Source organism: Pelecanus crispus, chromosome 5 (genome assembly GCF_030463565.1).
Source record: "Pelecanus crispus isolate bPelCri1 chromosome 5, bPelCri1.pri, whole genome shotgun sequence".
Lineage (NCBI taxonomy): Eukaryota > Metazoa > Chordata > Aves > Pelecaniformes > Pelecanidae > Pelecanus > Pelecanus crispus.
Genome location: NC_134647.1, coordinates 50197294 through 50217513, shown reverse-complemented (window position 1 = coordinate 50217513; position 20220 = coordinate 50197294). Strand labels below are relative to the sequence as shown.

At 39.2% G+C, this 20220-nt stretch overlaps 1 protein-coding gene across 1 annotated transcript in view; it reads left to right on the top strand.

Annotated features, from left to right (window-relative positions):
• HMCN1 (hemicentin 1) overlaps positions 1–18495 on the top strand; it is a 213424-nt gene extending 194929 nt beyond the window's left edge. Inside the window, exons 96-107 of the mRNA XM_075710119.1 lie at positions 6–127; positions 1084–1321; positions 3073–3135; positions 5764–5883; positions 6132–6266; positions 6744–6857; positions 7206–7331; positions 8574–8702; positions 12786–13136; positions 15923–16042; positions 16945–17071; positions 18129–18495. Coding sequence (XP_075566234.1) covers positions 6–127; positions 1084–1321; positions 3073–3135; positions 5764–5883; positions 6132–6266; positions 6744–6857; positions 7206–7331; positions 8574–8702; positions 12786–13136; positions 15923–16042; positions 16945–17071; positions 18129–18495 — 2012 coding nt within the window. The remainder of the gene's footprint in view (positions 1–5; positions 128–1083; positions 1322–3072; positions 3136–5763; positions 5884–6131; positions 6267–6743; positions 6858–7205; positions 7332–8573; positions 8703–12785; positions 13137–15922; positions 16043–16944; positions 17072–18128) is intronic.
• Positions 18496–20220: the final 1725 nt, after the last annotated feature.

Sequence of the window (20220 nt, the reverse complement as noted above, 5' to 3'; positions counted from 1 at the left end):
AATAGGTGAGATTCTGCGAATGACTCATATTGCCCGAGGCTTGGATTCAGATGGAGCCTTGCTGCTGGATGTTGTTGTGAGTGGCCACATGCTGCAGCTCCAGTCAGTAGCTGATGTTAATGTGAAGGTAAAGCTGCTCGAGATACCACCCCCTTCTCCCATCGATACGTACTTTCTCTCCCATCTATATTAAAGCAGTAGACACTAAGTCCTGAAAACTGTTTTACTGTAACTTACTTTGTGCCTGGTTTAATTGACAGATGTTAACACTGCATTTGAAAACAAAAAGTTGTTGTCAGGAAGGTAGTATTGATCACTCAAGATTTTGAGATGTTAGAAGGTAGTACTGAGAAGTGTCTTTGGGGCTAGTTATCACCAGCAGGCATATCAGGTGTTGCTTTCAATAGAGCTATAAAGGTGCATCTTAAACCTGTCTGACTTTTTGGCTTCCCCGAGGATGACACAAGCTCTTTTATATTATGGCACCTTGCAAAAATTTCTGAATATTACTGCTTATTTGTTTGCAGCTACAATTATATGTAGTCTGGTAGAGAAACTTTCCTGTGACTGATAAAGTGGCAAAGACAGGGGATTAACAGATTCTGAATCGGATTGGATCACAGGGTACATGAACTTCTTGATATTTTGATACACTGCAATATGTAGCATGTCCAATATTTATACCTTTTTTTCAGTGGCAGAATTTTTCTCTACTGTTTATTTAGCACATGTTGTCAGCATGTGACTTAAAATACAAAAAAAAATTTAGACCTCAAAAGATTGTTATTGAGCAATAAGAAAATTTTCAGGGTGTTTTTTATTTTAAATGTTCTGCTGTGTCCCCCATCATTAGGATCCTCAGTACCACAGCCTGTTTCTTATTTAAAGAAATATACCAGATGCTGTTAAGATTCAACAGTTAAAATAAGAGTAAAAAAGGCATGTGTTGTGCGAAATACAATTCCTTCTGCTGTTAAGAAAAAAAGACCTTTCTCAGAATACATCTCATACCACTTTAAAATACAAAGACCACAGTGGTGTTGGCTGTACTCAGTGGCTGATGCCTGAATCTGGCTGTTTCAGGATTACACAGAAGACTATATTCAAACCAGCCCTGGGCAGCTGTATGCCCATTCTACTCGTCTCTTCACTATAGATGGAGTTAGTGTTCCCTATACATGGAACCACACTATCACCTATGATTACAGTAAAGGAAAGATGCCTTTCTTGGTGGAAACACTCCATGCTTCCTCTATTACAACAGAGTACAACCCACTGGAAGAAACTGTGGCTTTTAAAATCCTTGCTTCCATTGCAAAAGGTATTGTTCTAATCTTTCACAACAATAAAACAATGGAAAAATAATATCCTGTCTTCCTAGAATTCATTACCTATATTCTCAAAAGCTGGTTATGGCCTTGAAAGAGGTAATGCTGTGAAACTTAGGTAACTTTATTGTAGATCGTGGTACCTACATGTCTTGTTAATATACCCATAGACTACTATGTAAAAGCTGTTGCAGTTTGCACTTACTCTTCACCTGTAGTTCTCATCGATGATGTATGTCTGCATTTGCTGATACTGCTAATAGCATCACCAGTAGCTTCAGATAGTCAACCTAAAATATTTCTCCATTCCCTTGCATGAACCTTTCATTCTCTAAAATGAAATTACTGTCGCTTTTGTGTGGGGTCAAGTGTTGGTGGGTTTATATGTCTGGGTTTGGTTTTGCATAGCTATTAAGAAAAAGTATTGTGTATTTTCTTCTCACAGCAAAAAAAACATAAATGTAAGTAAGGTAGTAATGAGGTGGAAGAACAGTCAAAATTCAGCACTAAAATGGGTAAAACGTCCTAAGTCATTCCTCATATTGAACTTCTCTGGAATTATTTGGCATATACAGAAAATATGATGCTGAGCTGCAGCTTGAAAACTTTACTGGTACTTTATGGATTTATTTTTTAAGGCCAGATATGAATGGTGCACAGTTATGCAGTGCTGTGTAGACACATGCTTATGTACAGTCTGTAAACCTGGTGAGTCCTAACACAAAGGTGGCATGCTATTTGCTCCATCATCTGTTGTACTGTGTCAGCATTACTAACTGCTGGCTTTTATTAACTTTTTACCTAACTGATCTTAAGGAATAGGGCATATATCTGTGTAAGCGGGTTTTCCTTTCAGAAGTCATAACTGGTTAGCAAAATGTCCTGTTATCTTTTTAAATACTATTTGGGCTTTTTTTACACAGTAAAGCTTAACATGGTCTTTCAAATGAAATAAATAAGTAAATGAAACAGTGGGATTGCCTATCTCAGTCTTTCTTTTCAATAACAACATTCTAAATGAAGTAAAATAATGATTTTCCCACTGGCTAGACTATGAACTCATTGTGCAATTTGAAAACCAAGTAGGATCCCCACCCCCCATTTTAAAAAGAGGTCTGATAACAGGAAGCCTCCAGATCAAGTTATGCCTGTGCATAAATGGCTAAGCCTTTACTAAACTTGCATTTATTTCCTCCAACAATTAATATACTGCTCTTTTACAACAATTCATATTCATTGAATCAATTTTCAAGCAGCAAAACACAAGTAGTCTTCGAGCAGTCTCTACCAGTGTTTTCCATTACAGTTCATAGTATGCAGTTCTGTTCTTCTACAGTGACTTCCCACAATCTATGACATGATGATTTGTTTGATTTGGGTTTATTTCCCTCCTTTTATGTGAAGGGAAACTGAATGGTGTTTATTCTTTTAATAATTAAAACTTTATGGAGGAACTTTGCAGGATGTATTAGGCTGGGATGCAACTTGCAGTCACCCTGACACACCCACCCACATACCTGTTCAATGTTTTTCAAAACAGCAAAAACCATGTACTACTGACTTTTAGTGTCCAAGTAGAAAAACCACCAAAGTCTGGATTTTAAAAGTTTCTACTTTAGTGTCCAAGTATAAAAATATTTTATAAATAGCTGGGCTGCAATTCTTAATGTTAAAGGGTTTTTTAAAAGTAGTAAAATGGCCATCTTTTCATCTACAAGTAACATGTTCTTCTTTTACCATACAGGAGATCGTAGCAATCAGTGCCCTGCTGGGTTTGGTTTGGACTCAACTGGGCCTTACTGTTCAGGTAATGATGTGACAAGGGTAGTATGTAATCATAGACTCATAGAATGGTTTGGGGTGGAAGGGACCTTAAAGATCATCCAGTTCCACCCCTTCTGCCACGGGCAGGGACATCTTCCACTAGACCAGGTTGCTCAAAACCCTGTCCAACCTGGCCTTGAACACTTCCAGGGATGGGGCATCCGCAGCTTCTCTGGGAAACCTGTTCCAGTGTCTTGCCACCCTCATTGTAAAAAAATTATTCTTTGTTTCCAATCTAAATCTACCCCCTTTTAGTTTAAAGCCGTCACCCCTTGTCCTGGCCCTTTACCGGGGCCCTTACAGGCCCTGGTAAAAAGTCTCTCCATCTTTCTTATAAGTCCCCTTTATATATTGAAAGGCTGCAACAAGGTCTCCCCAGAGCCTTCTCTTCCCCAGGCTGAACAACCCCAGCTCTCTCAGCCTTTCTCTATAGCAGAGGCGTACCAGCCCTCTGACCGTTTCTGTGGCCCTCCTTTGGACCTACTCTAAGATGTCCACGTCTCTCTTGTGCTGGGGGCCCCAGAGCTGGATGCAGTACTCAACGACCAGAATCTGTATCACCTTTATTTAGAGTTTCAAAGCATGCAGTACGTACTTCAAAAAGTGTAAGTTACCATTGATAAAAGGGTGTGGATCCAAAGGCAGATGAAGACTTTACTTCTGTAGTCATCTAGAATATAAGTAGTGCCCAGAGAGTTTTTCAACAGTACCTCAGATACAGCTGGGGGACACTGAGCCACAGTATCTGCTGAGCCTTCAAAGCAATGAAGCACTTATGTGATCTGTGTGGAGGGAAGGAGGAGTGTTGGCAACCTAGATGACAGCCCACAAGTTCCTGCTTGGAGGACGGAGGTGAAGAGAAGGTGATGAGCACTTTAGCTGTCTCCTCTAGATGACTGAGTCACACTTGGTTTAGGGAACAATCATCTGATATACTTTTGTGGACTTATTTCATTGCCCCTTGAAAGCATATAAATTAAGGAAATTATACAAGAAACAAACACTACACCATCCAAAAGGTTTAAAACCAGGAAAACTGAAAATCATAGTATTATTTAGGTTGGAAAAGACCTTTAAGATCATCCAGTTCAACCATTAACCTACACTACCAAGTCCACACTAAACCAATCAAGGGTAGACTAGACTAAACCATGTCCCAAAGTGCTACATCTACCCAGTTTTTGAACACTTCCAGGGATGGGGACTCCACCACCTCTCTGGGCAGCCTGTTCCAATGCTTGACTACCCTTTCCATGAAGAAATTTTCCCTAATTTCCAACCTAAACCTTCCCTGGCATACCTTGAGCCCATTTCCTCTTGTCCTATCGCTAGCTACTTGGGAGAAGAGACCAACACCCACCTCACTACTACCTTCTTTCAGGTAGTTGTAGAGAGCTATAAGGTCTCCCCTCAGCCTCCTCTTCTCTAGCCTAAACAACCCCAGTTCCCTCAGCCGCTCCTCATAAGGCCTGTGCTCTAGACCCTTCACCAGCTTCGTTGCCCTTCTCTGGACACGCTCCAGCACCTCAATGTCTTTCTTGTACTGAGGGGCCCAAAACTGGACACAGTATTTGAGGTGTGGCCTCACCAGCGCCGAGTACAGGGGGACAATCACCTCCCTGCTCCTGCTGGCCACACTATTCCTGATACAAGCCAGGATGCTGTTGGCCTTCTTGGCCACCTGGGCACACTGCTGGCTCATGTTCAGCCGGCTGTCTACCAACACCCCCAGGTCCTTTTCGGCCAGGCAGCTTTCCAGCCACTCTTCCCCAAGCCTGTAGCATTGCATGGGGTTGTTGTGACCCAAGTGCAGGACCTGGCACTTGGCCTTGTTAAACCTCATACAGTTGGCCTCAGGCTGTTCATCCAGCCTGTCCAGGTCCCTCTGCAGGGCCATCCTACCCTCCAGCAGATCGACACTCCCTCCCAACGTGGTGTCATCTGCAAAGTTACTGAGGGTGCACTCAATCCCCTCATCCAGATCATCGATAAAGATATTAAACAAGGCTGGCCCCAAAACAGAGCCCTGGGGAACACTGCTCGTGACCAGCTGCCAACTGCACTTAACTCCATTTACCACAACTCTCTGGGCTCGGCCACCCAACCATTTTTTTACCCAGTGAAGACTATGCCCGTCCAAGCCATGAGCTGACAGCTTCCCAAGGAGAATATTATGGGAGACTAAAAGAATTTTCCACTTGCAGTATCATCTGTAAAACAATACAAGTTCTAAAACTTTAATATGGAACATGTAGTAATCTTTGCATGTGCATCTAGGAAAATTTAAGTCTAACACTGAAACCCATCTGTTCTATTGTAAAGAGATTCTCTAGAAAAGATTGTATCAAACACTCATTACCACAGTAGTGACCCAGTCCTGCAGAGCTAACACAAGATTCAGCAAGCTGTGTTAGTGTAGGTTTGGTAACTGTAAAAATAAGAGTGGAGAATGCACCACTGAACTGTTTCTGTGAAACTGCTCCATTGCTAGATCCGGCTGTGCCCTGTGGGCTCTACCAGACATACACCTCTTATGAAGGGTTTGTTTGGTATAGTTTCTTGTAAAGTCTTGTGAAGTTTCACTGGTTTCTCAAACATTTCCTTGTTCCAGATGAAGATGAATGTGCGGTGCGAAATCCTTGTTCCCATACCTGTCATAACACCATGGGATCTTACTACTGCTCTTGTCCGAAAGGCCTCGCTATCTCTGCGGATGGTAGAACATGTCAGGGTAAGATAAATATTGCTGTGGACAGGTTGGATACAAAAGCCCTATGGCATTTAAATCACTAGGGAAATGTTCTGTTCAGGCTCAGCCATTTTTTCATTACAAGAATATAATTTACTGGTGGTATTCTAATTATTTCATATCTGAATATATTTGCAGTCAAGTATTTCATAGCTGATCATGCTCAAGACCCTGCTTAATCTGTGTTTCATTTTGACATAGTGAGGTTTACAGCTTGTTTTTAATTATAGATATTGATGAGTGTGCGTTAGGTGGACATACCTGCCATGCTGGCCAGGACTGTGAAAACATCATTGGCTCATACCGCTGCATGGTTAGATGTGGGATCGGCTTTAGGAGGACAGCTGACGGGTTTAGCTGCCAAGGTATGGAGAGGTCTTTGGTGTTAGCTTTCATAAACTGAAAATGCTGTCTTTCACACAATTGAAAGTAACTTTTTAAAAGATGCATCTTCAAATACAGTGTCTATAAATTTTCATTATTAAGGTTGTGGGGTTTGGGATTTTTTTGGTGGGTTTTTTGTTTGGTTTGGTTTTGGTGGTTTGGTGGTTTTGTGGGGTTTTTTTTGTTTATTTTGTTTTTTAACTTTTTGCATTTTCCATCTTTAGAAAGGAATTTAAAATCCTACCAGGGAATAACCTAATATTCTTGCTTTTGTGTCCCATGTGCATTTTCTTTTACAAAGAAGTGAGAGAAGTAAACATTTCTGACCATACCTCAACAGTGTAATAATTAGAGCTCAAAGCAGAGTGCAGAGTGTTGACTCAACCAAAACACTGTTCGGGTAAATGACGACAAGGCAATTCACAGCTATGGTGTTAAGGATTTGTATTGTTCAACAGATGTTAACGAGTGTCAAGAGTCCAACTTCTGTCATCAGCGTTGCTTCAATACTATAGGAAGCTTCCACTGTGGTTGTGATCCAGGATACCAGCTAAAGGGCAGAAAATGCATGGGTATGAATGAATTCTTGAATGTTAATTCCCTCTTTCCAGTGGACATAGTTCAATGTTTATTTGTTGTTATATTTGTTATTGGAAACCTTTTATGAATGAAAATCTACTATGGATTATATACTTAGTATGTAGTTCTGAATTCCTTTGTAAAGCAGTACTAAGAGCCAGAGGAAGTGGAAATTGGGCTGTCTGATAAATGTGCATGAAATGCATTCACATGCATGTACACAGTGTAATTACAGCTGGATTATTCTGCTTTTTAGGAATTAAGCATAAGGAAGTGAGTTCATTTCCATTCTTTTTTTTTTTTTTTTTTTTTTTTTTTTTTTTTTTTTTTTCAATAATAAGATGTAAATGAGTGCAGGCAGAATGTATGCAGGCCTGATCAACTTTGCAAAAATACCCGTGGTGGCTATAAGTGCATTGATCTGTGTCTCAGTGGAATGACCAAAGCAGAAAATGGAACTTGCATTGGTGAGTAGAAGTGTTAATGTATTGTACGATGATGGAAAACACAGGGACAACGATGAATTTTTTTAAAAAAATAATAACCTTGAAGACAGTCTATCTCCAGTTATTAAGACTTGCACATATTAAGGCACCAACTTTTTTTCATTTATGGGAATATATGTATTTCACTTTTTTTGTAATTGGTATTAAAAGAATAGACGTATCCTTGCCACTTGTAGTTTTGCATTGCTCTGAAAGAAAACTAAGGTTTTTCCTCAGCATCTTAGAATCACAGAATCATAGAATTGTTTAGGTTGGAAAAGACCTTTAAGATCATCCAGTCCAACCATTAACCTAGCATTACCAAGTCCACACTAAACCAATCAAGGGTAGACTAGATTAAACCATGTCCCGAAGTGCTACATCTACCCAGTTTTTGAACACTTCCAGGGATGGGGACTCCACCACCTCTCTGGGCAGCCTGTTCCAATGCTTGACTACCTTTTCTGTGAAGAAATTTCTCCTAATTTCCAACCTAAATCTCCCCTGGCATACCTTGAGCCCATTTTGTCTCGTCCTATCGCTAACTACATGGGAGAAGAGACCAACACCCACCTCACTACAACCTCCTTTCAGGGAGTTGTAGAGAGCTATAAGGTCTCCCCTCAGCCTCCTCTTCTCCAGGCTAAACAATCCCAGTTGTCCCTCTTTTCTGCGTTGTCACCTTGAATTTTACAAATTGTTCATTGACTGAAATGTTTTGCCCCATGTGTGAATGCTTTCTTAAGAGTTTGTCTCAGGAGCTATGAATCAAGATCACAGGTCCTTGCTGTTTAGCAGGGATGCTTTTAAACATAACCGATGTTATATATAGTACCAAATCTTTTTTTCTACTGGGATATGACAGGAAAATGGATTATGTCTATTTGGAGAGCAGCTGATCACATTGGAAAACTCAAGGAAAAGTTTTTAAAATTAACAGAAAAACTGTGTGTAAATGCAATATGGTTGAAAAATTTATCTTTGTATCTGCTCAAAATCTGCTTTCAGATTGTGAAACACAGATTGTGATTCATAACACAAACTGTTACAGAGTAATGCCTAATCATGGCACCAGGTAAGAAAAGTGTACGTTTGGAGGCCAAATCTGTCTAGAAGGCCAAATTCACTTGTGGCTTAACTGCATTCCTTCTACATTAAGAAGTTTAAAGCTGTAAGAAGTTTCAAGAAAAATCTGACTACTTCCTCTTGCCTTGTTGCTTGCAGACATTGATGAATGCTGGGATGGAACCCACCAGTGCCGCTATAACCAGATTTGTGAGAACACACGGGGAAGTTACCGTTGTGTGTGTCCAAGAGGATATCGGTCCCAGGGAGTTGGAAGATCTTGTGTGGGTAAGCTGTCCAATCACATTAGTATCACATATTTTCTGCTGCTGTTTTTGGCTGGGCTTTCTGCTGTAACATATCCAACAATGCTATCCCATTTGAAGACTATGCTATATAGACAAATTTGATCTGAAGTTCAAAATTGCCCGAATAAAATAAAGCATCCCATTCAAAACAAACAGTCAAAACTAAATGATCCCAAATGGAGATTGTTATAGGTCCATACTTTGAAAACGAAGCGTACAAGGGTCTCAGAGCAGGTGGATGAATGGGGCAAGCTACCACTCCACAAGAGGCTTCATTTATAAAAATCAGGTCAGATTTGTTGGTTGGTTGGACAGTGAAATGTACCTGGCTATAGCCTGGACTGCATTGATTCACACCTGAAGGCAGTCAAGCAGGGAGTGATGTGGATTCCCCTAAAGGATAACACCCAAAGGAAGTGTGTTGCAAGAGAGACGATACACCCAGAACTCGCCTCTGCAAGTGAATGGCACAAATACACCTACCCACCCGCTAGAATTGCAAAGGGTGTTCCCCGTATGGGTAGAGTGGCGGAAGCTGATACACATTTATCACTCAACGCTCCCCTTTCTGGTCTGGGTGGATCACAGCAGGGAAGGAGGATTACTGTAAGTCACAGGAATGCTGACCATGTAGTTACTCCCCTATGCTATCTACGTAGAACCTTTTGGCATAAAAGTGTGCAGAGCTTTCTCCCACACACACGTGTAGCATTTGAAGGATGCTCTCATAGCTCTAAGATGGATAGCAAGACAGTTTAATGTACGGTGTCAGTGCAAGTGCATGAAACACTGCCCCTGGCATTTAATAGACCTCAGGATGGCACTAGGATCATTTAGATTCACCCTTTCTGTATGTAGAATATTTAAAATACAATAGCTGATCCACCCTGATTATAATGATTTATGAATCATATATGATTCATAAATGAATTCATATGATTCATAGTCGTATATGACACTAAGTGAAGTTGGTTTCAGTTGCTGTCTGGTATCATATCAGAGAAGCATTCCTCCATGATTACTTCTTCAAGATTAGCTTTCATAAGTGATAAATAGCTGCTTTGGAGAACAGGATATTTTTTTTCTTTTTAAACAACCTAAGATTTTGGACTACCAAAAGCCAGGAATGTTTTGTTTGTTTGTTTTTTAAAGAGATTAAATTGCAGTAAGAAACTGTTTGACTGTAGACCAAGACAATACTTCCACCAGCTGCCTCTCTACTGAAATAAAATCAGTCCCAGACTCTGTAACATATATGAAAACCATTTAAATTTCTCACAGGAATAAGATAGATAAAGTCTAGGACTACAGATTTTCACAAAACACTAGCAGCTGCCCTAAAGCTGTCTTCTGACCAAGGAGCACTGAAAGCTCCCTCTTAAATTAAAGTATGACCTTTATGCACCTTGGAATTTTTGTCTGCTTAAAGATACATTTAAAATATAGATGCATCAAAGATATTAGTTCACATGTGTTAATGAAATCCAGCTTTTATTGTTAATGTTTCCAGTGAGCAGAGGGAAGAGTTGAAAAGTAAGTAGGGCCCCAGACTGAAACAGAAGAATTGAACTTCCTACCTGTGCACTCTTACCCTGTGTAAAGTTCTTTGTGCCACAATTCCCTGTATTTTAGATGGGGATAAGATGCTCATTTGCCATCAGAACACCCATAGATATATGCATTTTTGCATATAACACATGCAAGGCTATCTAGAATTTAAAATCAAATATTATTCTTCAAGTTAAAGAATGCAAGAGAATTTAGCTATCTTAGTTTCAAAGTCATTTCACCTTGTTGTTGTAAATATTTAATATTTGTGGTGTGTAAAGGGATACTGTCCAGTGGAGACTTAGGCTTACCAGTCAGTGAGTGATCACTTCTCACGGGGACGGCTATGGTATAAATGCAAGTGACTTGCTGCCTTCAATTTTGCTTGTATTGCACAGGATGATCCTACAAAAAAATTGCTCAAATTTTTACCGGTTTCCTTTCATTATTTCTATGATAGTTTTATATTGCTTATCTACAACTTGTTCGAAGGACATTTGTTGTTGTAAAGATGTTAGCGCACATACTTATTGTCTATTTTATGCAGGTAAAGAATGTTAAATTCAGCAATTACAAAATAGTTGAGCACAAAGGAAATAATGAGTTTCAGCATCCTTTTATGTGTGTATGAGTAATGCATTTTTCATCTTAAGCACACAATGAATGAATATAAACTTAAAATTCATATTAGTTTTTGCCGTATTAAAAACAAAGTTCTTATTTATAACACCTGACAATATTACCCTAATGATATTTCAACTAATATATAAAGTTTCAGTTATTTGTTTGTGAAATAACAATTGGAAAATAATGCAATACTCTGCAATAATTATCCCTGGATTTCCAACTCTCTAAACATTTAATTATTAATACTCCCCAAAATTCTTTAAAACTCTAAAATATATAAAGTATTAAACACTTAATAAAACTGCAGTCTAATATTCTGTTATGTTTCTGAACAGTGTTACTTTTTAAATACCATTATCATGCATTTGTGTCTTGGAGGGTTACAAACTATGCTCAAAATACTATGTTCAGAGAGAACCAAAATGAAACTGTAATAATGTTAACTTAATGGGATTGTTACAATAATAACTTAAAGAATACACACTTTCCACTAATATGAAATAATTAAACCCTTATTGAGTCACCTTTAAGATCATCTTTAAATTCTAGTAAAAGAAGGGTTATAATACATATCAATTATGATATGTTGTTATGTATGTTAATATCAGGTTATTTTTTTCTGGTCATTGTGGAGTTGCATATACCTGTTTGGAATTAGCAGATTTTTGTCTTTTTCTAGTAAAGAATGAATGTAAGTTTGCATAGGAATACTGTCTATGTTAAATTTTCAGCTGGGCCTGAAGTAACTTGACCAAAAATTTAGAAAATTTCTTTCTGGTGGTGCCAGAGAGACTGTGGGAGAAGGCCTGATCCTACTGTATCCAAGAGCGCTCATATTTAATTTGTTTTGCATGGAGGACACTCACACAAATATCATGGTATATAAACCCTTTACCATACTTTGTATGCTCACTACTCTGCTTTGATTTAAGGATGGATATTTGCTGCTAGGTTTGGTCAAATTACTTTGGATTACAATTTAAAGGGAAACAACTTTTTTTTAAATAAAAAAAAGCATTCCCTAGGGGGGAAAAAAAAAATTCTATTTTTCAGTTGTACAAAAGCGAATTAATCTTTACTGTTAAGTCTCCAACCTTTCATAGCTGGAATACCAGTAACAATGTGAAAGGCTAGAACATACCCAACCTCCTTCCCCTGCAGCCTTGTGACACATCCTCGAGACGTGATTTTTCCCCTGATATAGAGTACAGTAACTGTATGGGAGCTTTTGAGCTTCCCTCAGTGCCAGTTTGAATGAATTTCTAAAGCTGTACTTCTCAAGAATGCTCAGTGTTAAGTACCCTCCTTTAAAGAAGGGCTTTAGAAGGGCCAACAGCTTCTCCCACCCATCTGTGGAGCACTTAAGAAAAAAAAAAAAATCATTACTGAAGCAGTAGTGAGCAGCTTAAGCTGAAATGATGAACAGCATGGGTCCTAAGGGCCACTTATTTCTCAGAGTGCATCTTTTCTGGTAACCAGCAGGAACCTGGGCCACGGCCAGCAGCTTTCAGGCTATCACATGGCCCTGCTTTTGCAAAAGCAGGGGAACAGACTTGGATCTGGTTTATAGCCACACTTTGCCTTCAGTAACACTCGAGGCAAGACTTTCAGTAGAGTTCTTGCCCTATGTGAGCACAGGCTTACGTCACAAGCAGCCTTACAGGAAGAATAAATGTGTATTACTGTACAGGACAGAATAACCTGCCTCCTTGGCATTGTGTTCTCCATATTTTACTGCCTTCAAGACCTCACTTTTGTGTCTTCAGTTTGTTCCACAGACTGAGATAAGTATATATGTATATATATACGTATAGTTATGTGTTGTTTGTTTGTTTGTTTTTTCTCCTTTCCACATGGTTTGTTGCTCTGGATCATGTCACATGAGCAGACATTAATGAATGTGAACAAGTGCCTAAACCCTGTGCATTTCAATGCACCAACACCCCCGGCAGCTTCAAGTGTATCTGTCCACCTGGACAACATTTATTAGGTGATGGGAAATCTTGCGCTGGATTGGAGAGATTGCCAAATTATGGTGCCTATTACAATAGCTATAGCTATGCTCAATTCTCCCCTGTGAGAGACAACTATCAACCTCAACAATATTACAGTCACTCCTCAAATCTCTACAGCTCCTTCTCAGAGTATAGGAACAGCAGAATACCTTTCTCCAGGACTAGAAGGAACGTTAGAGAAACTTGTCCTGAAGGCTATGAGGCAAGAAATTACAGATGTGTAGGTAAATGTCAGTCATATCTATGCAATTCTCTTGTTTTGGTCCTTATTCTTAGGTTACTGTTTCATATATACCAGGGGTTGATGGTCTATGGTGCTGTGGTTTTTTGCATATTACTATGATAAATATTCAGAGAGTTCTGCATGTTCTTGTCTCCTGAGCACGTTGTAGCCAAAAACTTTTCAAACCTCCTCCTTGTAATCTCTTGTTTTAATTGTGCTGCTTATTGTGTGTTTGCAAATTATTTCCCTCTGTTATTTTCTTTCTTCTGATTACGGTAGCTCACCTTTGTCAATTTTCTCACACTTCAAAAAAACACCAGTAGACTTAATCTAATCCTGGGGATGTTGCTTATGCCAGACTCCCATTGATGGTAGTAATAACCTGGTTCAAAAAGGTTTTTAATAAAGATTTTAGAATTGAGCACACTAGGGCCAATGCCAGCACTGCTACAGGATAGTTAGTCACTGCCATACAGGCAATATAAGCAGAAGCTTTTAAATTATCTGTAGTTATGATATATAGGGGGTTGCAGTGTAATTCACTGAGCGTGGACAGACTGATAATAAGTAAACAAATAGGGAATTTGTCACAAGTTGTGACAATGACAGTGCTGACATTTCTTTTTCCATGATGAGGAGAGCAGGATACTTAGAGTAACTGGCAAACTCTGCCCCAATTTTTTTTGAGAGGTGTAAAGCCTCAGAGCACACTCTAAGACCAACAGGAAACAAAGGTATTTGGCACCTGTTACTGTCAAGCATTTAGTTCACTTCCTCCTTACTCTGTGAGCTTTTCTGAGGTTTTTCAGTGAAATGCTGCTATTTTTGCAAGTACTGAAAATTTAATTCAGCTCCTCGTGAAAGTCAAAAGGAACAGCATCCTGTACCGTTCATTGACTGATCGGTACTAAATGTGAAGAAACTAAGAAGTTGAAAAAAAAAAACCCCATACTATTGCTCAAGTTAGAAATGTCAGGTTGTTCTCATGTGGCAGTAGTTGGTGTCTGTGGATCTAGACCCTCTGTAACGGCAGGTTAGAGCCAGACAACAGGCACTTACGCCCAGCCTCCCGAGAGCACGTTCCCGTTCCCCTCCCTGCCCTGGGAAGCTGAACAGACCTGGGCGGGAGAGGGGCCACCGCTGTGCTCGGAGCCAGGGCTCGCCTTGTCTTCCAGGAGGGATCACCACACCTGATGCTTTACACAAGGGACAGATGGCAATATAAAAAATGAGTTCATCTTTTGAAATATGCTTCTCTTAAGCCAGATTTTGCCAACTTAACTCACATTTTGAGTATCTTAAGGAAAAAAAAGTATTCAGTTAAGTTATTTTGTGATAATACTGCTGAGCTCAGGACTAAGGGTACCGCAGTCTAGGCCTTACTAGAGCTTGTCCCAGCGCATTTAACATAGTTTGTGGTGCGTTAGCTATGTGCCTCAACCTAGTGTATATACCAGAGGCACTTCATAGGAGGCACAATATCCTGCCAGGATAAATACAGTGATCTACACCTGGATTCTAGCAACCAGAATTATTGCTAGGATTGTATAGTGATATATAATGTTGAAAACTATGAATGTAGTTTTATTAATAAAAATTATAGACAGGCAGACATCAAACCTTGTGTTTACATTATAAAGACATTTCAGTAGTCATATACATGCAGTTTGTTATGGGTATAGCAGTTTAATTGAATAGACCTAGGACTATAGCTACTGCTGATGAAAGGGTTAAGCTAAAATCTATGATCTTCACCCCAGCTTCCAGTTTTAATTAGTTAATACTCTTGTACTTCTGTTTCATTGGAATAAACATCTGAATTTCAAAATTAATGTTTAATATGAAAAATACACCCAAATTATGCTTTTTTAAAGAAAGTTCTTTCAACAGACAACCATCGGGATTTGGTAACAACATACTGTAAATTTCTACAGTCACATCTGTTTCTCTTCTGTGGTTGCATTTTTATCTAATGCAACCCCTGTAAGTCAGATGAAGAGCGGGGAAGCAAAGACCTTCCTTCCACTGTTTTAATCATGCAAGTCTGGCACAAGACTAACTTGGAGTAGGACCTCTATTGCTCTCCTGAATTAGGCAGGCATTTCAACAGAAATTATAATTATATATGATCTGTGTCAAAATCACACTAGTTTGCTTTGAAAATTTTACATAAAGTGGTCTGGTACTTCTATATTTGAGGGGGAAATTAAAAAAAAAAAAATTAAGAGCATTTATTGATAGCCTTCCCAGATACTGGGCTTAATTCAGCCCCATGGCTCAAGGAAGATCAGTTCAGAAGGGAAACAGCTTTGCCTGAGGAGGGATTAACTGTAAGAATAACTCCCCCACTGTCAAGGCTTCCTCTGATGAGATAACTAATCTAGGCATTTCCTAACCATATTGCCTAAAGCATTATTATCAGGCAGCTTGGCTTGCTTTTCGGGGCAAGACTGTATTTATATAACCTTGTTAATGTATACAGATTGCACATCCCCCTTTCTTCCCAGAACTCTGTATCAGGACTGGTCTCTCCAGCTAGAATACATATAATGGCTGCCATCAAAAGAGGTGAGGACTTTAATTATTAAAAAGTTTTAAGGAATGGCACAGGTAAGGTGTGAAAGGACTTGCTAGTCATAGACATTCAACCCCATCAGAAAACAAGATCCGCAAAACTTCCTCCAACTCTGTCCATACGCTTGCATATAAATAGGACAAAAAAATACCTTGGTTCAATACCAGGTTCAAATAATTGTGATGTGTACATGTTCGTGTTTCTTTCCACAGACATAGATGAATGTGAAACCAGAGATACTTGTCAGCATGAATGCAGAAACACTCTAGGAAGTTACCAGTGTACTTGTCCATCTGGTTATCGCCTTACACCCAATGGCAAAACCTGTCAAGGTACGGGAATCTGTTTGAGTGTTCAGAAATATATTTGTAAATAAGTAAGATACAAATAATGTTCAATACATGTGTAAGCCACCTCTTTGAATTTGCTATATGAGATTCGGCATTCAAAATTTCAGGTTTCTGAAGTTCTTGTATTTCACATACTAACATTTCATAAACCACCAGCAAATTAGACAATCGCAACTTTTTATTCTCTGAAGTTTCCTCATGTCACCTCACGTTACACAGTTAACTCCAGGCAAGTAGACAGCAGCTCTAGGGTCAAAGGAGTAATGGTTTTAAACTGAAGGAGGGTAGATTTAGACTGAATATAAGGAAGAAATTTTTTACAATGAGGGTGGTGAAGCACTGGAACAGGTTGCCCAGAGAGGTAGTGGAGGCCCCATTCCTAGAGACATTCAAGGTCACGTTGCATGGGGCTCTGAGCAACCTGATCTAGGTAAAGATGTCCCTGCTCCCTGCAGGGGGTTTGGGCTGGATGATCTCTAAAGGTCCCTTCCAACCCAAAGCATTCCATGATTCTATAATCCTTAACCTGCCTCTGTCAAAGAAAGGTGCTGTCAGATGTTCTGATCCACAAAAAAAAAAACCCATAAAAAATGAACTAATTAGTCTCTGTTGACAAGACAACTATGGTTTATGTTGGATCGTGGCTGTAGGGCAGGTCTTGCACAATACGCCATCCTGCACAGTAATAAAATGCCAACAATAATAAATGCATGTTATTGGAACTCCTGGCTCTGGTGTCTCAAACAGCAAGACAGGATTCTGAAAGATTTCACTGTGTGCAGAGGTACACTCTGCAGTCTGCTCAGCCTTTACTGACCCAGCTTGGTTTTAACCCTTAATGTCTTCTACCAGCAATTGCTCATTTGCATGATTTTTGCATTCAGATATTGATGAGTGCCTTGAACAGAACATTAATTGTGGATCAAATCGGATGTGTTTCAACATGAGAGGAAGCTACCAGTGCATAGACACACCTTGTCCACCAAACTATCAGCGAGAGCCTCTTTCTGGGTATGTTTTATTTTCAGCCCCTTTGCACCCACCCCAAGCTGGGATCCTTAACCTGTATTCGTCAGAAGAAACTTTATCTAAATTTGACTGTCACCAGTAAAGTTCATCCTAGCGAAAGGTTGACATTGACATTCGAGATGATCATTGGTTTCTTGAGCAGCAGTATTCCATGTTTCCCCTGCAGGAGAACCATAAAGCAGTGGCCTCAGGCAAGCTGGCTGGCTCTCAGTATCCATGCAACATTTTACTATTAGTTCAAAAGGAAATAGCACCAGAATGTTCCTTTACTATATGAACCCTATCGGGCAGCGCACTGTGATTCTTTCTCCTGATTCAGTGTCATTCATTTGTCACTCATGGGGCTGCATTTACATCTAAGTTTTCTGACTTAATTCTCTAAAGGCCTTGCCATCAATTTCAAAGCATTTTTAAGTTACTCTATTTTCCTGTTCTGGAAAAAAACCATATTAATTTCTTTTAATCTTTTAATATACTCAAGGAAATAGCTTGTTTCATAGTCAGAACCCATCTTTTGTGATCAAACTGAACTGGAATGACACTTAAATTGAAATGGATAATGTTCTTTGACCTCTGTTAGTACTGACAAGCAGAGCTAACAGATACCTCCTATTTGGACTTTTGATTAATAGAAAATTTACTTTGCCCTTCTTCATTCCAAATTCTTTATTTTATGATCTAGCACACAGACACCTCAAATGGAGTTGCCCAGTACCTTTTAAAACAACCTTTCCAACTCTAATATTTAAGAGCAAGGTCACTAAAACATATACCATTGACTTCAATGACATATATTGTATTCAATATCTTTATGTTATCTCTTGGTACTTTCTGAGATGATCCTGTTGAGGGAAAATGGGATATTAAACTGGGCTGCAACTTTAAAGAAACAATGGATAGAGTGCACAAGCATATTATCTTTATAGAGAAATTTCAATTACACAATAGGGTAAACAGGGGAAGAATTTATCCTTTAAGACCTATTGCAGTACTTATATCATGCCTTCTCCCTGGCCTAAAGTGCTCTGCTTATTCCTAGGTTCTGTCTGAAAAACTGCCCAGCCAACGACTTGGAGTGCGATCTGAGTACCTACGCCTTGGAATACAAACTCCTTTCCCTCCCCTTTGGCATAGCTGCTGGTCAGGATTTAATCCGGCTGGTTGCCTATACTCACGATCAAGTCATGCACCCAAGGACAACTTTCTTAATGGCAGACGAGGACCCAGCAATCCCATTTGCCCTGAGAGACGAGAACTTGAAAGGAGTCGTGTTCACCACCCGACCGCTGCGAGAGCCAAAGACTTACCGCATGGGAGTCAGAGCTTTATCCTACAGCGTCGATGGAAATATTGAGTATCGGACAACTTTCATTGTTTATATAGCTGTGTCAGCCTATCCCTATTAAACACCCAAACTACTTGACAGTAATCACAGTATTTTAACCACATTCATAAATGCCAGTGGGTATTAACTACTTCAAGGCTGACTCTACTGCCTGCCAAACAGTTGTGAACCATGTAACTTGAAAATGGTGCTACGCTCTTTTTTTTCCTTCCTTTCCTGAGGCTGCCTATCCAGTCCCATTATTCCAATTCAAGAGGAAAATCCATGGCTTTGAGGACCTGTCACCACTTGCTTTATTTATTACACTGGAGTAGCCATTTTCCACAGTTTGTTCTGCAAACCAGCAGAACAATCAAAGTATGAGCTGAAGTATGTGGTCAAAGCAGTAAGCAAGGAGCAGCCTCTGTTGAAAACAACTAAAGAAAAGCCTAACCAGAAGAAAAAAAAACCCGTAATTTCAAGTGGCCCATGTATTTTAAAGGTTGCTAAGTGTTTTACAATTTTATAAGTGTTAGATTTTTTTTTTCTTATCAAATACCTATTAGAATTAGGGCTGAAAAAAACAAATACCACTGTACCTAATGGTTGCAGATGCTGAAACAAATTATATTACAGTTTGTTTTCAGCTAAAGAATCTACAGTAGAATTTGGAATTGGTGTACTTGATTTCCATGCAAGTTTAGAGATGTCACTATTTTTTTGGATGAAAAAACCAACATGGCTACTTCTACTTTATACAGCAGGTATTTTATAACTTTTTTTTTTTTTTTTACTCTGACATTCTGGTATAGCCATTTATTTAGCTCAAAACCATATCCATTTCAGTATTCCCAATTCAGTTAAAATGTTTTGGATTTTTTTGCAGATGGAAAATTTTTCTCCAAAGATGATGTAAGTTTGGTTCAATAATGTCAATACACTGTACACAAGTAATTTTGCCAAGATGTATTCTATTTTTATGAAAGTGTATATATGTTTTTTCCTATGTGTATTTTCTATGCAGTATCTCAAGAATGTTTTACAGTTATGTTTGCATAAAAGGACAATGTCAATACATTGAAAATAATCAAAATAAAGGTTCCCATTGCCTTTGAGATTGCTGTGAGTTTCATCACTGAAAAAAACTCTTTTCCATTTGTAGAGCATTTGCCTTTAGTGCCAGTGGAGAATGCAGAAGGTAGCATGCCCAGCAAACCAGGGAGCTGTGTGCAGAAATGCAGCCAAGCCTCCTGGTTTTTGTGTTACTGGCTTCCCCCCATCCTTCAGTTTTTTCAAAAAACGTCAGGGAAACTGGTGCACCTACCATAACACCACTTATTTTATCCAGAACCTACTGACTAGGAGACATCTCATTTCCTCAGAGGAAATGGATTTTGCCAAGAGTTAAATTTTTGTTGCATATAAAGGCAGTATTTATTCATAAATATACTCAACTCATTGCCAAACATAAAATAAGTCACTATATTTCCAATGCCTATTAAAAGAAAAAGAAATCATTGAAGGGTAGCCCACTGGAAATTACCAATGCTCACTGTGAAAGTTTTGCCATTTTCAGTCAAAGTGAGAGTGCAATGTCAACAGAGCTCCTCAAGTTGCAAACTCTACAGGGGCTGAACTGTAGACTCTCAGGTTTCTGTGCTGCATGAGTGGGATGCAAGGAATGGACCAAGAATAACTCATTTCACTCATTTCAATTAAAGTACATTTTTAGCAACAGGGTCAAATTGCTCCACAGTGCAATTTTGACTCTGTGCTTCGATGTCATTAACCATCCCTAGAGAAAGCC